The 21,110-nt window shown below is 37.7% G+C and overlaps 2 protein-coding genes across 2 annotated transcripts in view; both read left to right on the top strand.

Moving 5' to 3' along the window:
• LOC109432373 (uncharacterized) overlaps positions 1-21,110 on the top strand; it is a 495,279-nt gene that overhangs the window by 379,924 nt on the left and 94,245 nt on the right. Inside the window, exon 5 of the mRNA XM_062854538.1 lies at positions 3,704-4,110. Coding sequence (XP_062710522.1) covers positions 3,704-4,110 — 407 coding nt within the window. The remainder of the gene's footprint in view (positions 1-3,703; positions 4,111-21,110) is intronic.
• Positions 5,007-7,113, top strand: LOC134287527 (uncharacterized). Its single transcript, XM_062849431.1, has 2 exons — positions 5,007-6,956; positions 7,014-7,113. Exon 1 carries the CDS (start codon positions 5,682-5,684, stop codon positions 6,735-6,737), a length of 1,056 nt encoding a protein of 351 aa, XP_062705415.1. The 5' UTR covers positions 5,007-5,681; the 3' UTR covers positions 6,738-6,956; positions 7,014-7,113.

Here is a 21,110-nt window from a genome sequence, read left to right as displayed (position 1 = left end):
GTTTTGTAACCATGTGTGCTGCTTGGGTTAAACATGAAGTAAATAGACCTGAATCACATGAATATGAATTGAATCGGACCTGAATCACATGAATTACGACTATGGAGTGAATCAGACCTGAATCACTTAAATACGACATGAATTAGACGTGAATCACATGGATATGAAGTGAATAAGACCTGAATCAATTGAGTATGAAGTGAATTAGACCTGAATCACTTGAATATGGAGTGAATCAGATTTGAATCACTTGAATATGTACTGAATTAGATATGAATCACTTGAATGTGTAGTTCATCAAATCTGAATCACTTGAATGTTAAGCGAATCATACTTGAATCACTTGAATATGAAGTGAATTAGACCTCAATCACTTGAACATAAAATGAACGAGACCTGAAAAACTTGAATATAAAGTGAATAAGACCTAAATCACTTGAACATAAAATGAACGAGACCTAAAAAACTTGAATATAAAGTGAATCAGACCTGTATCACATGCATATGAACGGAATAGGCCTGAATCACTTGAATATGACGTAAACCGAACATGAATCTCATGGATATGAAGTGAATCAGACCAGAATCACATGCATATTAAGTGAACCAAACCTGAATCACTTGGATATGAGGTGAGTTTGACCTGAATCACATGAATATGAAGTGAATCAGACCTGAATCACTTGGATATGAAGTGAATTAGGCCTGAATCACTTGAATATGAAGTGAACGAGACTTAAATCACTTGAATATGAAGTGAATAGACATGAATTACGTGAATATGAAGTGAAGCAGACCTGATTTACTTGATCACTTGGATATGAAGTGAATTAGGCCTGAATCACTTGAATATGAAGTGAACGAGATCTTAAATCACTTGAATATGAAGTGAATAGACCTGAATCACTTGAGTATGAAGTGTATTAGGCCTGAATCACTTGAATATCAGACCTGAATCACTTGAATGTGACGTAAATGGGTCATGAATCGTCAAGATCTCTCAAAAAAAAATTAAGGTCATGAATCGCATAGATGTGAAGTGGATAAGACCTGAATCAATTGAGTATGAAGTGAATCACTTGAATATACAGTGAATCAGATTTGAATCACTTGAATACAGGGGATAGACAAAATGATCGGGACAGGCAAAATTTTCACTTTTCAAAAAATGTTCAATTAGCTGTAACTTTTCGAAAAGTCCATCAAATATTCTCAAATTTTTACTGTAAGTTCTTCAATTAGTTGTGTATCAGTGAACAAAATTTGGAAAAGATCGGACAATTCTTCACGAAGTTATTAAGATTTTTGAAAAAGGTAAAATTATCCGATAGCCAACTTTGAGCTGTTATATCTCCGGATTCAATGAACCGAATGCAATGAAATTTTGACCATTTATGACTTATATAATGAGCTATGAAAAACCATTGACTTAACTTAGTATTCTTAACACGAAAGAAAATTATAACGATAAGATTATTTTTCTAATAAAACACCAAATTATCCAAAACATCAACATCGTTTCAAAATTCAAGATGCAAATTATAGTTCATTTAGTTTCCCTCTAATTGACTTATATATAAATGCGTTTTGAAGGAAAGTAACAACATAGCCGCCAATAAGTTGAAAAAGTAATGGGATGCATATTAATAATAGACCAATTTACTAAAAAATCGTGAAAAAAATAAAACCGCTATAACTTTTTCGCTTGTTAAAAATTTCAAGTTGAGTCAAATGTTTTCCAGAGTTCATTATATAAGTCATGAATTGTCAAAATTTCATTGCGATCGGTTCATTGAATCCGGAGATATAACAGCTCAAAGTTGGCTATCGGATAATTTCATCTTTTTCAAAAATCTTTATAACTTCGTGAAGAATTGTCCGATCTTTTTCAAATTTTGTCCACTCATACACAACTAGTTGAAGAACTTACAGTAAAAAAATGAGAATATTTGATGCACTTTTCGAAAAGTTACAGCTAGTTGAACATTTTTTGGAAAGTGATAATTTTGCCTGTCCCGATCATTTTGTCTATCCCCTGTATGTACTGAATTAGACCTGTATCACTTCTACACACTCAAGTGATATAGGTCTTATTCATCAAATCTGAATCACTTGAATATTAAGCGAATCATACCTGAATCACTTGAATATGAAGTGAATCAGACCTGAATCACATGAATATGAAATGACCCAGATCTAAATCACTCGAGTATGAAGTGTATTAGGCCTGAATCACTTGAATATAAAAAGAATGAGACCTGAATCACTTGAATATAACGTAAATCGGACATGAATCAACTAGATATGGAGTGAATTAGACCTGAATCGCATGAGTGTGCAGTGCATCAAATCTGAATCACTTGAATGTTAAGTGAATCATACCTGATTCAATTGAATATATGAAATGAATCGTACCTAAATGCGCAGTACCTCACATAGTGGTCGAATTGCGTATCAAACTATTTGTCACTATGATGGAAGCGATATTGTGACATTGTGAGCAGCTTTGCTTTGCTGAAGACTGTATCTTTGCAGATTATCTGGGTATCGACATTTATCAGCAATCATTTACTGGTTTAAAGGCGATAGTATAGCAATACTTTTTTAAGTGAATCCGTACTTATGACGGGAAGTGTATATGCTGCTTGGGATCCGGATGTTCTTCTGATTTTTATTTTATAAATCTCGGAGAATTTGCACAAAGAAAAGCTCTAGCTATTTTTATTCCTGGATAATAGCATTTATTCTTTCTGGAACTAATTCAAACAGTTCTTATGAAATTAAAAAAAAAGTTATTTACTGAGGTTTATGTATTTGTTTATTTTTCAGACAATCCTTAAAGAATTACTTTAAAAAACGGATTTCTGCAGGGATTCTTATAAAAAATTCTCTTGAGATATTAAAGGAAATCACCAGGGGTTCCCTAAAGAGTTTGTTTCAGGTATTTATAACTGTCCTTTTTTTCCAGGACAATTCCTGAAAAAATAAAATTCGGTAATTTTACAGATTTTACAGATAATTTTACAAAGATTTTTCTAGAAATTTCTACTGGAACACAACTACAGATTTCTTCATGACTTCTTCGAAAAATCCATTTAGAAACACCTCTAGAATATCCTTCAGTATTTCAAGGATTTTTTTAAGAACTAAGGCAGGATTTTTTCAGAAATTTGAAAAGGAACTTCCGTAAATAAAATCCTCTAGAAATTCCATAATAAATTTCTTCAGGTGTTCCTTCCATATTTCCTATTATTTTATCATGACACCACCGTTCGCACCTCGTTGTATAAATGTACAACATGTGCCAAGAAAACATCGTTTCACAAGCTTCATAAATAACTATGAAATTGATAACGTTGACGTTTGTCACTCCCATATAACTTCCATTTGATATTCCATATCTGTAGTCTTTGTTTGGGTGATCTCATCAAGTTTAATTTCATCTCAATCTCTTGATAACTAGCTAAATATCGTTAAGCCTGATCAATTATTCATTTCATTTCGGAAAGAGGGTTGAATCCACATCTAACTTTCAACAGAAAAAATCTACTTGAAATCAGACATGCAGAGCTCGCCTACAATCCGCGTCTCCAACAAAAAAAAAAACAATTCCACAACTTTTCAATCTAATAAACGAGACAAATCTCGCCGTTCCACATTTCACATTCCCACCAACCTCAATTGCCTGTCTAACCTTCCGCAGGAACGACGTCTACGGTCTGGAGAACTCCTTCCTGGAAGCGGAATATCACTGCCGACCGGGTTTCGAGCTCCGGTATCCGAATGCAAACGGAAACAACTCGAACCTAATCTGCCGCAAATCTCGGTGGATTGGCAAGCGGCCTTCCTGCGTACGAATTAAAAGGCCTCCATTGTCACTGTCACCATCATCATCAGCAGTGTCGGCATCAGCATCGTCATCACCCGCGCCAGCATCCTCGCTGAATGAGGCGGCAACCTTCGTAACGAGCCGGGCGCGGGAAAATAATGGCACAAAGTTATGCGGAAAGAAACATAATTGCCAGCAAGCGTGCTTTGTGAAGGATGACAACGTGACGCGGGTTTGCTCCTGTTTCAAGGGATTCAAAATGGTTGACGGCCGGTGCGTTGGTAAGTAATGTCTTTTCTTTTTTCTATTTTTTATTGAAAGTCCATGCAGTATAGGGTCTTGTACCATTTGGGCAGGTGTACCTATTTTGGGCACCGTTATAACTAAGTCAATTTCAAACCGATTGATTCGCATTTTTGTATAGACTTAGGCACGTGCAGTATCTAACTCTGTACAAAAATTCAAATCAATCGGTTTCAAATTGAATTAGTTATACCGGCAAGTGCCCAAAATAGGTACACCTGCCCAAATGGTACAAGACCCTTGTAGAGCCCTTGAGAATTCAACATTTTTACTACAAAAAAGATGACTCATACACATAGCTAAAGCTCCTGTCTCTTTAAACATTTCGGATCAAAGGCTCTCATAAGATTCTGGCAAAATTTCTTTGTAAAACAATACCTGAATTTTTATATCAATAACAGCGAAATTCATAAAGCTGTTCAAAATGGTTTTCAAAAAGAATATGTTGGTAGATTTCGTTGAAAAAATGAAATTTGTTCCGCGGAGTTTTGAGTTCATCCGACTGAATTATAACACAATTGATGATGCTATGATATTCTCAGCAAAAGTGTTTCCAAGGTGATAAGATCTTATTATTCTATTCAGTGGCGTAGCCAGCTTTTCGACCAGGAGGGGATCAAGCACCCTTAGCAAATTTGTTCCTACTAGCTTTTATAACTAAACGCAATACGAAATGAAAATGAATATAATAACAGTAAATTCTAAACGCATTATTTAAGCTTTCAGCAGTCACGCTGTTGTAGGGTGACGATCGGTATTATCGGCAGGCTAAAATATAAACGACTCATAAGAAAGTGATCATTCGCCATAAATAATTCCAAAAGTCCCAGTGAAGAAACAGGGGTGTAAGTAGTAATAAATAACTGATGATAAATCGACTGATTTGGTGGAATTGATTATGTTTGGCTACGCAGTCATTTATTGAACAAACGACGTTCTTTATTTGCCCGACGTTTCGACACGGGGATTGTGTCTTCCTCAGGGGGTACTGTAATTTTACATATATTCTAATTGTTTGTGTTTATGTCTAATTGTTTTAACTTACAATATTTGTGTCGTTATTTGTCCTATGTTTAGTCGAACTATAACTGTCGGGTTTAGCGAATTTTGGTACATGCTGTAAGGGTCAAGTTTGTTATAAAATGGAAAAATTAACATTAAGTTCACTTATTAAAAATCTTACACTTTGAAATTTCTAATTTTTTCCCGCACAACTTGTACTGCTCAATGGCGCAATCTTTCTAATTTCTAGTCCTTCTTTCTTCTATCCTACGGACTGGTTAACGTGCCCTATCGGTGTTATTGATTCCCTCTCATCTATGCTATCGTTTCTCGGTGTCTTACGCTCCCTTCTGCTTTTTATGTCGTGCAACACTGCTGCGTATGTCGTACTCAGTCTGTCTATGTCGGTTCGTTTATTAACTGTGTTGTCGGTGTTCGTGATGTGACACATCTCTAAAAATGGAAGTGTGGATTGTTTGTAGCTATGGTCAATAATTTGTGTGTGTTCTAAATCGCCATTCTGCCAGCCGTACCCATACCACCTACAATGATCGTAATCACCGAGGACACCCAAAGCCGACCATCTCGCCAGCCGCCCACCCCACCAGCCATTCTGCCAGCCGTACCCACACCTCCCACAATGATCGAAATCACCCAAAGCCGACCATCATGCCAGCCTCCCAGCCCACCAATCGCAGCCACACCACCCGCACTGACCGAAATCACCGAGGACAATCAGAACCGACCGGATCACAATCCATCCAACCTGGTAGCCAACGAATCCACACCAATCGAATCACCAATCACCTCAAATCAGATGCAGCAACAAACCGAACCACTCTGCCACCATCCAAATGCATCTTCTGATGTGAATCATGCGAACCAAACACCATCTCCACATAACGTCATCTCCAATCACTCCAGCACCACAAATCCTGCAGCAGAACAATCTGAAACGACAAATAGTTTAAAAACATATAGGGCAATACCGTACATACCTTCACTTTCCCAGAAAATTATAAAAATATTAGCCAAAGATTATCCCAACTTGGCAATAACAACAAAACAGAACCGAGTAGTCAAAAGCCTCCACACACTAGTCAAGCATCCAGTTAACAGAGATGATGTTAGTAATGCAGTATACAGAATACCATGTAGTAACTGTGAATGTAGCTACATCGGTATGACCACAAACACACTACGAAAAAGACTAGCAGGGCACCGATCGAATGTTAATAGGTTAGATAAACTGATAAATGATAACAATACTAACACAGAAATAGCCAAGGCATCACTGATAGAAACAACCACAGCACTAATACAACATTGTATAGAACAAGATCACCGATTCGATTTAGAACACACACAAATTATTGACCATAGCTACAAACAATCCACACTTCCATTTTTAGAGATGTGTCACATCACGAACACCGACAACACAGTTAATAAACGAACCGACATAGACAGACTGAGTACGACATACGCAGCAGTGTTGCACGACATAAAAAGCAGAAGGGAGCGTAAGACACCGAGAAACGATAGCATAGATGAGAGGGAATCAATAACACCGATAGGGCACGTTAACCAGTCCGTAGGATAGAAGAAAGAAGGACTAGAAATTAGAAAGATTGCGCCATTGAGCAGTACAAGTTGTGCGGGAAAAAATTAGAAATTTCAAAGTGTAAGATTTTTAATAAGTGAACTTAATGTTAATTTTTCCATTTTATAACAAACTTGACCCTTACAGCATGTACCAAAATTCGCTAAACCCGACAGTTATAGTTCGACTAAACATAGGACAAATAACGACACAAATATTGTAAGCTAAAACAATTAGACATAAACACAAACAATTAGAATATATGTAAAATTACAGTACCCCCTGAGGAAGACACAATCCCCGTGTCGAAACGTCGGGCAAATAAAGAACGTCGTTTGTTCAATAAATGACTGCGTAGCCAAACATAATCAAGTAATAAATAACAAAAGTTCCATAAACAAATAGAAAAATGCATAAATAAATCAAAAGTTTCCATAAATAATTGATTTTTGAGCAATTAAAAACGTCAGAAATGCAATGAATAATTCAACTGCACTATGGGCCAGAAATCAAAATTTCGCGACAAAGTTGTTTTTCTAAGATCAGTAAATTTTCATATATGTGTGATTGTTTGGGCTATGTTTGATTGTATACCGACTGATTTTTTCGATTTGTAACGAAATTTTATCGTTTTTTGTATGGAGAAAGTTCTTGTAAGCGAAAATTCTCGATTTTAACCAATATTAAGAAAAATATGATTTGTGGAGAGAAATGTGCCCAACACGTATAACGCACACATTTCCTAGCAGTAAACTTAGTACATTTTACATATTTGATGCTCAAATTGCGCTGGCTTTAAGTTAATTTTAAAATTTTACAATATTTACTCAAATTTTACGGTTTATTTGCCAATTTGTTCAAAAAGTAGTAGTATTCGACCGTATTCGACATGCAACCGGTCTAGGAAGCTAGTTTAGACTCAGCTTTTTCATATGCTTCCGGACTTTTTTGCGGGAATTTGCGGGAAACCAAGTTAGAGTGATTTTTGTGCATACATTAATTTTACAATATTTTACGCTGCGCTTCAATAATCATCCATTCGAAGATCCATTTTTGCCATTATGATGCAATTTTCTTATGGCTTGCGAAACAATACACATAGCAACAAACAACTATCATTCAAGAAGGTTTCGTTTCAGATGACTGTGATTGTAGGCTTTTAAATCAATACAACACACTTACTCAAAGTGCAAAGTTTCAGTACATCAATTCGTATGGTCAATTATGCTTTTTTATTAACTCAACTTATATCCTTATGTATAGATGGATAAGTTTTCACGCTTGGTTTTCACGCTGCTCAGGAGTTTCAGGTAACCGGTCATTTGGCCGAATGCCGATTGGCCGAATTATGTTCAACATAATTCAGACACCCTTTCTCACATTCTGGCTGCTAATTTGATCATCATTATTTTTATCTTTTGTCAATCATTAACTATTCTTTCTAGTTTTTTTAATTCAGGGATTAGTTGGCGTTGAAGTTGTCATTATTTCATCAGAGATTTCCCTCCTTTATATCATTGGCGATTCTTTCGAGTTATACTGACGTTCAGAACAGTGTCAAGTTCATCATTTCTCCTTCAGCCAAATGGCGTTCGGCCAATTGACTCGGAGCCGGTTTTTGAACAATAAATAAATTGCGCTCCAGCTTCGTACATATGTACAAGTGGGATGGATATATTTACGATCAGGGGAAAGATTTGATTTTCCTTATAACATTCAAAATGCCGAGTCATTGATTGGCTCGATAGCTTAGTCCGTAAAGCACTTGTATAGCATATAAGGGTCGTGAGTTAAAATCTCACCTAACATGAGGATTTGTTCATAAATAACTTCACTAATAATTTATCCATCTGTACATATGTACATTGAGTTAATAAAAAATTCTAATTGATCACATGGATTGATATACTGAAACTTTGCACTTTGAGTAAGTGTGTGGTTTTGATTTTAAAGCTTATAATCGCATTTATATCTGGAACAAAACCTTCCAGAATGATAGTTGTTTGTTGTTATGTATATTGTTTCGCAAGCCATAAAGTGATTGCGTCGTAATGGCAAGAGTGGATGATTATTGAAGGACAGTCTAAAATATTGTAAAATTAACGCATGCGCTAAAATCACTCTAATTTGGTTTCCGCAAATTCCAGCAAAAAAGATTGGTTCCCCTATTTTGTACAGTACGTTAAAAAAGCTCGCCTGTTCTACATAAATCAACGTGGAGCTGGTAGCAATGGCCAATTTCTGGAAGATTTATGATTTCTATTTACTCGTACATCACTTCTTCTGGAGCGCAGTTTTTTTTTCGTAAAAAATTAAAGCTAAACTCTTTTGGAAATTATGAACTCTTTTGAGGACTAATCCAGAATTTTCTTCGTGATTTCCTTCATTTTTTTCCAGTAGAACATAATGGAAACGCACCCGATTTTTTTTTTCAAAATGTCTACATAGTGTCTTCCATGACCAACTGGAGTTCTTTCAGTAATTATTCATCCAGTTGTCTAGGCTTATTAGCAATTTTGGAATAACCTGGATCTCCATTCCTCTAAGAACAAACCATCAGTTGAATTATTACGAGTACAGCTTTGCCGGAAACTCCCTAAAGATTTATATAAGTACTCATATACTGAATATACTCACTTCAGAGTAAAACCCTAAAGACATGCCAATTGACGTATTCCCGGTAGGATGCATGGAAGAATTGTTGAAGGTATTCTCGTAAAAGCCTTGAAACTATCACTGGAAGAAACCCTCGAGTTATTCCTGCGAGAATTCCTGAAGGGAACTCTTGGAGAAATTCTTGAAGAAATTATTGCGGGCATTTCCGAAAAACTCTCAAATAAATGAATTTAAAAAAATCCTAAATCTTCAAAAATAAATGTGTGAAGGAATTTGAGAAGAAATTCCGGGAGAAATCAATTCCCGAAGGATTCCCTGGAGAAATGTCTGAAAGCATTTTTAGCATGAAAGGACATAAATGTCCAAAGGAAATCACAGTGACTTCTACGCAACCAAAACTTGCGCTGCCTTGACTATTTTGTGGCATGTGTGTTGCTTGGAAGAATCCCAGGAGGACTTATTGTCTTGCATATTGTAAGAATTTCGACCAACGGTTCGACCAGGATCTATTGTATTCTATACGGATGGATCGAAAATGAGTGATAGAACTGGGGCTGGAGTATATGGACCCAGGACTAAACTCGCCATACCAATGGGTAAATGGCCAACGGTGTTCCAAGCTGAAATTCAAGCTATTTTGGAATGCGCTGCCATCTGTCTTAAAAGAAAATATAGATATGCGAATATCTATATCTTTTCAGACAGTCATCCAGCTTTAAAGGCAGTCTGCACATTTGAATGTTATTCTAAGCTAGTATGGGAGTGCATTACACTACTGAAGAAACTGGCTGGAAGGAAGACTGTAAAATTATTCTGGGTACCAGGTCATTGTGGAATTGCAGGCAACGAAATTGCGGACCAGCTAGCTAGGGAGGGATCTCTGGGTGCCTTGTATGGACCGGAACCCTTCTGTGGAGTATCATCAAGTTCTCTATCGATGGAGCTAAAAAATTGGGAGAAACAGAGCGTAGGAGCAAACTGGCATACTGCACCTGGAATATCCCAGTCAAAGAGATTCATCGTGCCAAGCGTGAAAAACACGAACACACTACTGAAACTTAGTAAACGCGAATTAAGTGTGTACACAGGATTGCTAACCGGGCACTGCCCATCTCGACACTTTCTATTGAAGCTCAAGAAGATTCAATCAGAAGAATGTCGGTTCTGTGGTTTCAACTCTGAAACCTCGGAACATCTACTTTGTGAGTGAAGTTTTCTCTTTAAGAAGAGAGAACGTTATTTCGGTGGATGCATCATGCATCCCCGAGATATCTGGTGGAATATAAATCCCAAGAAGGTAGTGGCCTTCATTTTGGAAGCTATTCCAGACTGGGGTATAATGTAGGCTTAAAAAAAAAACAATCGCTTGTTCTTAATTTTAGTGAGTGTACTAATGTACTGCATAAAGCAACTGGGTCTTACCACAATAGATCAATTAATGGTCGCAGTGGTTGTGTACCCCTACAGGGAAAAAAAGAATTTCTAATGGAACCACTGAGTAAACTTCTGAGGAACTGCTGGAAGGAATCCTGAAAGTATCTCTGGATAATTTCATGGTTCCTGCATGCATCCTTTTTAAGTTATCTTCCTATGCTATTCGCTGGAGGAATTGCTCCAGAAATTCTTGAGTAATTCAGAAAAGTCATCACGTAATCTTGGAGAAATTATTGGGTATATCCTTGGAAAAGATGATTTAAGGATTTCTGAAAATTTTCAAGAAAAATATCTGAAGAAATCACTGCAGGAATCCCTGGAGCAATCTCTGGATCAATTTCTGAAAGTATACCTAAAGGACCTCTGGATAAATTCTGGATGGAATCCTAAGAAAAAAGTATGAAGAAATCTCTTGAGGAGTTCATAGAGGAAATCGTAGAGAAAATCCTGAAGGAATCCTTGAAGAAGTTCATGGATAAATCTCTAGAAAGAATCCTGGAGGCATGTTTGGAGGAACTTCTAATCAAATTCCTGGTGTGATCTCTGGAGGTATTCCTGGAGAAATTCCTGGAAGAATTCTTGGAGCAATCCCAGGAGGAAATTCTGAAGAAATCTCCACAGGAATTCTGGGAGGAAATCCTGTAAAAAATTTTGAAAAAATCCCTAGAGAAGTTCCAGGAGGATTTCCTGGAGGAATCTGTGGGAAAATCCCTGGAGAAATTTGTGGAGAAACTCCTGGAGGAATCCCTGAAGCAATTTCTGGAGGAATATTTGAAGGAATTCCTGGAGGAATGCTTAGAGGAATGCCTGGAGGAACCCTGGAGGCATCCCCGAAAAAATCCTGAAGAATCTCTGAAGGAATCCCTAGACGATTTCCTGGAGGAATTGCTGACAAAATTTCTGAAGAATGATTAGGAGCCATTCCTGGAGAAACTCCCAGAGGAATTCCTGGGGTATACATGGAGGAGTTCCTTAAGAAATTCCTGAATCAAATCCTAGAGGAAATTCTAGAGGTATTCCTGTGGGAATATGTTGTAGAATCCCTGAAGGAATTTCTGAAGAAATCTATAAAGAAATTCTTGAAACAATTACTGAATGAATTTCTGGAGGAATCTCTACAGGAATTATAGGATTTTTTTTATTTCCATTAATATCATTTTTTTCTGAAAAAAAAAGCTTCCTCCAGGAATTTCTAGATGAATTTCTGAAGGATTTCCAGGAGAAATCCTCTAAGGAATTCCTGAAGGAATCTGTGAGGGAATCCTTGGAGAAATTTGTGGAGAAATCCCTGAAGGAATCTCTAAAGCAATTCTTGAAGGAATCTTTGGAGGAATTCCTAGAGGAATGCCTTATAAATCGCGAAAGTATTCTTAGAGGATTTCCTGAAAGAATCCTTGGAGGATTTCCTGGGGGAATCCCTGGAGAAATTCATGGAAAAATCCCAGGAGGAACCCCTGAAGCAATTCTTGAAGAAATCTTTGGAGAAATTTCTGGACGAATCTCTGAAAAATTCCTGAAAGTATTCCTGGAAAATTTCCTTGAAGAATTTATGAAAAAAAAACCCTAGAGGATTTCCTGGAGAAATTGATAACATAATTTTTGGAAGAAGTCCAAGGCAATTTGTGAATCAATTCCTAGATAAATTCATGGAGGGATTCCTGGGGAAATTCCTGGATAAAATCCTGGAGAAATTCTCATGGAAATTGCCTGGAGAAATTCTCATGGAAATTGCAGGAGGAATCGCCGAAGGAATTCCTGGAGGAATCTCTAAAGAAATTCATGAAACAATTACTGGGAGAAATTTCTAAAAAAAATCCATTAAGATATTTCTGGAGGAATTTTTTGAGGAATTCCTGAGGGAACCCTCGGAGAAATTCCTGGAACAATCATGGTGAAATTTCTGGAGGAACCGCTGCAGCGATTGCTGGAGAAAAATCTGGAAAAATCCATTGAGGAATCCCTGGAAAAATTCCAGAAGATATTTCTAGAGAAAACCCTGAAAGAATTTGTGAAGGAATTCCTGAAAGATTTTCTGGAGAAATTCCTGGACAGAATGTATGAAGGTATTCCTAAATTAACTCCTGCAGGAATCCTAGAAGAAATTCGTGCGGTAATTTGGAGAAATTTCTGGATGAAATCCTGGAGGTATACCTGCATGAGTTCCTGGGGGAATCCTAGGAAGAATTCCTGAAGCAATCCCAGGAGAAAGTCCTGAAAGAACTCCAGCGGAATTCCTGGAAGAATTCCTGGAAGAGTCTCTGAATCAATTCCTGAATGAATTCCTGGCGAAATCTCTGCAAGAATCCAATAAGGAATCCCTAGAAGAATGCATAAGAGAATTCCTGGTGCAATTTTTGGAGGAATCCTTGAAGTAATATCTGGATAAATCTTTGGGCTTTTTTATATTTTTTTTCTCTGCATTTCAACCTTAAGCAATCGCCAGAGGAATTCATAGAGGAGTTTTTGACGGAATTTCTAAAGCAAGGATTTCGTGGAGGAATTTTAGAGAAATCCCCGCAGGAATTTAAAGAGGAAATCCAGGAAGCATTCCATGAAGAATTCCTGGAGGAATCTCCGAAGGAATTTGTAGGGGATATCAGAAATAATTCCTGCAGATGGAATTCTTGGAGAAATTCTTATGGAATCCTTAGAAGAGTTCGTGGAAGTTCCTGTAGCAGTTCCTGAAGAAATCTCAAGAGGCATTCCTGAAGAAACTCCAGAAGGAATCCTGGAAGCAATTTCTAGAGGAATTTCCAAGGGAATCCCGAACCAGAGTCCCTCAAAGAATATAAGGAGAAATTCCTGAAGAAAGCATAGGAAGAGTTCCTGGGGAATTTTTAAAATAAGTTGTTCCGGAAAGAATCACAGAAGGAATTCCCGAGTGAAGCCCTGGAGAAATTCTTGGAGGAATCCCTGCATGATATCTTAGAGGAATGCCTGTAGGGATTCCCGGAGAATCTCTAGAGAAGCTCCTCTAGTTATATTCCTGGAAGAATTTCTGGATGAATTTCTAGAGATATCTAGAGATATCAGCATTTCTGTCGAATCCTGAAGAAATCGCAGATGGAGTTCTTGGAGGATCCTTTAGAAGAGTTCGTGGAGGAATTTCTTGATGAATCCCTGTAGCAGTTCCAGGAGGAATCCTGGAAGCAATTCCAAACGACATTCCTAAGGAAATCCCTAAACAGTCTTGAAAGAATTTCAAGAAGAATTCATGAAGGAATTCCTGGAGGCAGCCTTGAAGGAATTTTAAAATAATCCCTGGAATTGTTCCTGAAAGAAACAAAGAAGAAATTCCCGGGTGAATCCCTGGAGGAATTCTTTTAGGAAAACCTGAGGGAATTCCTGAAGAAACCCCATGAGGAATCTCGGAAGCAATTCCATGAAAAAAATCCTTAGGAAATCCCGGGGAAGCTTCCTAACAAATTCCTAGAAGAATTTCTGTAGGAATTCCTAAGAAATATATTAAGAATCCATGCGTTAAATGAATTCTGGACGAATTATTGTAGGAATCTTTAGATTTACTTCCAAAAGAACGTTTTTTTTTGTCTTCATTTATGAGATTTTCAGCCCGAGGCTGGTTCATCTCAGCCAAAAGAACGTTTTGGATAATGTTTTAAGGAATAACTGGATACATTTTCATGTAATCTCTGGTAAAATGTTCTGAAAGGTTTTCTGGGAGATACACCTGCTGAAGTAGTTCAAATTATTCCTAATTTAATAATTGAAGATTGCTTCAATTGTTAGTGGAATTGAAGGAATAAATGGAGAAACCCCTGATGAAATCTCTGAAGGAACTTGCACAAATACCTAAAAGGATCTCTGTTGACATTCCTTTGGGAATCTCTGAAGAAAATCCTACAGGAATCCTCTAAAAAAGCAATGGAGCAATCACTGGAGGAAGCACTAAAGACATCTCAGGAGAAATTCCCGAAGGAATTCCCTAGAGCTATTCTTGAAAAAGTCTCTGGAGCAATCCATAATGGAATCACTGAAGGAAGCTATGAAAAAATCCTGAAGGAATTCGCAGAAGTATCTGTAAAAGTATCTGACGAAATTGTGGGAAGAATTCCTGAAGCCTTTCTTGGAACAAACCCTGAAACAATCACTATCGGAATCCTTCATGATGCCCATTGCCCATGGAAAAAAATCACGAAAGAGAAATTCCTGGGGAAGTCCCTTGAGGAAATCCTGAAAGAATCCCTGCAGAAGTTTCTGAAGAAATGAATTTCTGAAGTCTTTGTATATCATGAATAAACATCACATAGTTAAGCCATTCACTCAAGCTTGTTATTTGGTAATTCTATGATAAGGTTGAAGTGGTTCTCTTGGAGAAATTCTTGGCGAAATTTATTGTGGTTTTTATCTGAAGGTTTTTATTTATTTTTTGAGATATTTTTTCTGGAACACTGAATTATTGATAATATTTGAGTTGGCCGTCCCCTCTGGCTACGCCCATGATTCTGTTTACGTAGTTTTGAAATGAGTATACGTGATTTTTTTGCAGATAATCCGTTAAAGTACCACGTTATTTGTAATCCATTGTTCGAATGTAAAAAAAAACTTCATCTCCCAATGCTGCGGTTATTTACCTTCCGAAGCAATTTACCCGAAAATTTTCAAGCACCATCAAGACTTCTATATTCTTAATGAGCCGCACCGAAGCACCATTCCCGGAATATTTACGGCCAAACTTCACACGAACTCCAAGCCGCAAAACAAATTACGATCGGTATTTACGCGTAATCACTCCCTTATCGCTCCCAACCGCACATTCTTTTATCACCGGCCAAGGGAGAGCAAAAAGGCTTAAGCGCTCGTAACCGGAACCCCCGCGTCGGATGTAATGACCATCAATATTCTTCCCGCTTAAAAAGCATCCCACCAATTTCCAATGAAAGACCACCGGCTGTCCTCCCCCCATTGCCTACAAATTAATGGGCACCGCGATGAAAAGAGCTCTAAATCTTTGTCCAGACCCATTCATTCCCACAGCCACTTGTACCTACTTGCCTCGGAAGCCACAGATGGCTTATAAATCATCTTGCCTTGCACAAACTACACCCGGTCCAGTTTTCCGCACAGCCGACGTAAAAACGGGAAAGCCATCATCTTAATTGATTTTTTACATGCCGACAGCTTTTGTGTCCTTTTTTCGGTGGTCTGTTCTCTCCTTTTCGGCGGTTGCAGCCATCGCAGCCAGCGAGGACACCGGCGGAACCGCGATCCCGGGCCTGGGATGATATATTGTCAATTAAAAATTTGATTCTTTTTCATAAATTATTTCACCCTGCTAAATAGAGAGGTATTTGCTCCGGAGGTAAAGGATGAGACCGAGCCCCAGGGTCGTCCTCAATGAATGATGGTTGCAAAATTGGAATTTATTAGAAGCGATGGTGATGGCGATGACGACGGCCAACCGGAAGAGCCAATATCGAGTGTGCTGATGACGGCTACTGGAGGCGGTCGGTCGCAGTGGGGCATGTTGGCAATTTGTACCTTTCCACCGCATCGGTGGTGGGTGACAGTCGAGTGTCGTTTGATAAATTGGTTCGGAAAACGAGGTAATAAATTTTTATTTTATTTCCCTACTGATTTTTCACGCTGCCATTCCCGGTGGATTAAACGGGTTTCCTGGGTAGAATTTAAAAGTTGATGGAAAAACTACATTCAATGGGAACAATTTCTTGCCAGGTTGACGGTAATGCCCTTCGCAGTGGATGAAAATTTGATAAAATTCCATAAAAAATCCAGATTGAAAAATATGAAGTTGTTGAGGAATTCAAGTAACCAAAATTTCGGCTTTCTATGACAAAATACACTTTCAATTTCCACGACGCACAGTGCTGCGAATGTATGGAACTGCAAGACAAAAATCATAACTAACGTACCATACATTTTTTCTCAACAGTGTCTTCGGTGAAGTTGACAAACTTGATAAAAGCTACAATTTGCATAAATGTCCTGTGTTTAATTCATAGTCGCTTAAGTGTCTTAAACGCCAATTTATTATATTCTTGCTGGTTTTTTTTTTCTAGGATGCAGTTTAGGCAACTGTATAAACATATAGATTATAATATATAGGTAATTGCAAGAATGACTTATTCACCAAACTTTATTCTCACCGAACATTTTGTTTCTTGAAGGTTGTGCGTTTTGCCATTTTTTTTCAGTTGCATACTTTCAAAATGGAGAAATCGTTGAAATTTACCCTCAAATTCTTCGTAGAAATAAGCAATTTCATAAGAAAACGAAGGAACAATATAAACTGATACACTTTTCGTTTAAATGGATCAAAAAAGAACACTTGATCAAAAATATATTCGATTTCGACTATAAGTACATCACTTGGAAAAAGAATTACGAACAAGTTAGCAAATAAAAGCAGCTGGAGTCGAATTCAGTATTCAGCGGACACTATAAAGAAAACATGGTGAAAAATTCAGAGAGGTCTTTTGAGGTCATTTTTTGTTTCATCAATTTGAATTTTGGGGTCGTTTTTTCTCTACGCCGTATAGTACTTACATTATGACATTTTATTTTCACAAATATCAAAACAAGTTGTCATGCTAAACAAAAAAATAGATTCTACTGATGTGTTGTAGACCTTCCATTTTGATTTTCACTGAAAACTTAAACGTTTAATAATGTTGAGCTAGGCCAAAGATGAATCTGTGTTATAAAATATTATTTTTCTTTGGACAACGAAAACACTGTTTGGTAATCTAGGTTTTTTTGGTATAATAAACACGATCTTCAAGCTTATATTGCTGTGTGCATTCGAAATGCAAATATCAAATGCGGGACCACCAAATGCGGTAAGATTTTCTAACAAGTAACCCGATGTCAGTGAGAGCTTTTGAATCCTAGGTTGGCGGTGGTTTTGACTATGGTTGCTAAGTTGCCTTTGGTAACACTGTGCTACCGCGTTTGGAGCGCATTTGGACACCGTTTGCGTCTTGAATGCGCACAGCAATAATAATCGAGCAACATACTTCAAGCATGTATGAACAGCATGGCATACTAGATTGCACAAAATTTTGAAGTCGATTTTTTCACTTTTGTCTATGGGGCGCAGCACTGTGGACGTTCAGGTAAAGTTCCGAATGAAATTAGTGGGTTTCGTGGCCGTGCGGTTAGCGGCGTCAGTCGTCTAGGCGTTTCGTAAGCCTCGGAGTGCGGGTTCGATTCCCGCTCCAGTCGGGGAAAACTTTTCGTCAAACGGAAAATTCTCCATTGGACCACTGGGTGTTATGTGTGTTGTCCGTTGTCTCGTGTATGTAATGTTCAGTCTGTGCAGCCTCTGGCTGAAGACGGTGTAGTGTCTTTTTTTTTTTTAATTTTCTGGCTGCTTAAGAGGCTAACAAAGAATCTTGCTAAAACTTAGCACATAAATTCCAGCATGGCTCATTGTTAGCCTTTCAAGGATACTACTCAGAATTTTCAAGTTTTTAGAAGTTCATTTCAATAAATCGATGTTCTAAGGAAGTTTTTTTTTTACATTTTTTTTTTATTCTTAATCACTTAACCTAATTTACAGCTCCTTTGTCCACTAGGGCACTACGTGAGCGATTCCAATTGGCCGCTGCACTTAGACATTGTACAGCGCCTAAATGTATACTATTCTAATTCAACTATATCGAACTGGTGCTTTGTGCTGCTATCACTTTTCTACCCTGTCCACAGTAGGATGATGAGCACGAGATGATGCTGATGTGTGGCTGTTGTTCCTTTTCCAGTCCAATTGGGGGTCGTCCATTATGAGTTGCGGTTCGCCGATATCCAAGTTTCCGGGTCCGTTGGAGCATATGCTCCGAAGAGGGTCAGGTGTCAGTTGCTCTCGGGGGAAAGAGCAACTGACGAAAAATTGCAAGTGCCGGGGCTGGGATCGAGTCAAGTACAAGACACTGAAGACGACCTTACAGTTGAGGTCGAAATACGTATCTGTCAAAGGATGCAAATTCTTAGTGGAATTCAAATGAACAGTACTTAACGCGATTTTCTTTTTACTTTCAAAATTTCTATTTGGCAGAACATATAAAAAATAGAATTGTACCCAACCAGAGCGAACTGTAAACCATTCCATAGAATCAGCGAAATATTTTAGTTTTGATCGCCGTCAGATTTCTAGCATCTAGCCGACTCATAGTAACAATCTGTGAGAGAATTGAACACGAATTTAGAAATACGGGTGGGTGTTAAATGATTCAATTATGTTTCGATGGCGCTGATCGCCATTTTTTCAAATCACATTCAGCTAGACCGAACCGAATCCACTGCTTTTTAGAATCAATTTATGTTATGTTATGTTTATGTATGGGGTTTTACGACTGGGAACTTGATGGAAAGGGGGATGGCTTTTTCAGTCTTTGATTCAAGAACGATTTGTATCTACATTCCCGACGTTTCGGCCTAGGGATTTGGCCTTTTTCAAGGGTCGTAATGTCTACCGTCTATTGTTTTTGTAGTTTTTGCATATAGAATGCTCTTCTGGATTGCTTTTCATGTATACGTGTTGTTATTTTAGATTTTTTTATTTTTGTATTATACACTGTGCACTAGTAACGACTGTTTTAAAAGATTTTTTTTAAAATAGTCGTTACCAGTGCACAGTGTATAATACAAAAATTAAAAATCTAAAATAACAACACGTATACATGAAAAGCAACCCAGAAGAGCATTCTATATGCAAAACTACAAAAACGATAGACGGTAGACACTATGAACCTTGAAAAAGGCCAAATCCCTGGGCCGAAACGTCGGTAATGTAGATAAAAATCGTTCTTGAATCAAAGACTGAGAAAGACATCCCCCTTTCCGTTATGTTTATGTTATGCTGTTTTTGAATACCTGCGTTATGTCGATACACCTCATATTGATAATTTTACGCAAGAGCCGTCATTGAAAAACAATGCCAATTAGAATAATATAGCCGGAAATAAAAAATCAAAAACTTGGTTCGCGTTGGCTGATCGAAAAAGGCGTTTTAACGAAAACCATCAATGAGAAGAATGTTTAAAACTTGATTCAGACAGACTTAAAGACTGACCTTTAGCTAGGTAAAATGACCTAGAGGTAAGGCGCTTGGTTATCACTTATATGATCCAAGTTCGAATCTCCTTAATATTTTTGAAAACTTTTTTGTACTTGGTTCACTTTGGTAGAACATTTTCATGGTTTTTTTTTCGACCAGCATATAATTTAAAGTAGGTACACAAATTGCTCCACTTTCACATCTCAGGACCTCAGAATATGCAAGGACATCATAATCATTCTTGTTCTGTGTCTGCACAATGAACAAGACTATTTTTCTTATAAGTGTGACACACTAGCTGGCAATTCGTTGTAGTAAATGTTTTGTCCATTCCACCTTTCATTCCTTTGACCATTTGGTCATTTGAATTTTTGTGAATCGATTTTTTGTCCTTCAACCTTCTATCCTAAAGCCGCGCGCAGATGCCCAATGAGCTATTCGATAGAAAACACGACACTGGACAACGGACTAGCATGCAATACCAGTGGCATAGCCGAAATCCTTCCCTGACAGGTGTAGCGAGTGATGATGATGAACCTGGGCGTGTTAGCGAGAATCGAACCCACAATCCCCTTTGTATTTCAGACTGTTTTATTAATTTTAAGCACAACTTTACAGCCTAGCTATTTGGGCTCTTTGCAAGGAGAAGATTTATTTTCACATATCCAAACAAATGCCGGTTATTAAAAGCTACAATTGACAATTGATTTGTTTGTGGTAGCACATTCTTTAGTGGTTTCTAGAGTTTATGCATCCGTTAGAAGTTTCATACAGGGTCTCTAGTGGTAAAGGTTATGTATGGATCGCTAATCCGGAGACGGCGAGTTCGATTCCCGTTCCAGTTGGAAAATTGACTTCCTTGGTTTTGTTGGTATAGTGTATCATTGTGCTTGCCTCACAATTTACGAATTCATGACGAGCTTGGTGGCCTAATGGCTACCGCTTCTGATTCATAGTGGTTTCACAGCGTGGTTTTACGAACACTAATGCAAATCTTTTGCCGGAAACAGCTGATTTTTGTTTACTATTTACCACCAGTTACTCAAGTAGTGTTCGTGTAATGCAACGTGTACGTACACGCAAGCAGAAACTACTATATGCAGAAGGTCCTGGGTTTAATCCCTGACCTGTCCCTTTCCTCCCACTTTGTATCTTTCTATCTAATTTCTCTCTCTCTTCTACATAGACATCTCATGTGTATTCGTTTGTGCGTAGCGATCGCTAGAACCAGAAACGGCTTTGAATTAATTTTTGAATGAATTAATTTGAATAAACCGTTTCCCTTCCTT

The sequence above is a fragment of the Aedes albopictus genome, chromosome 2, assembly GCF_035046485.1.
Source record: "Aedes albopictus strain Foshan chromosome 2, AalbF5, whole genome shotgun sequence".
Classification (NCBI taxonomy): domain Eukaryota; kingdom Metazoa; phylum Arthropoda; class Insecta; order Diptera; family Culicidae; genus Aedes; species Aedes albopictus.
Note: the sequence above shows the minus strand (reverse complement) of the source record. Positions and strands in the feature narration are given on the sequence as shown.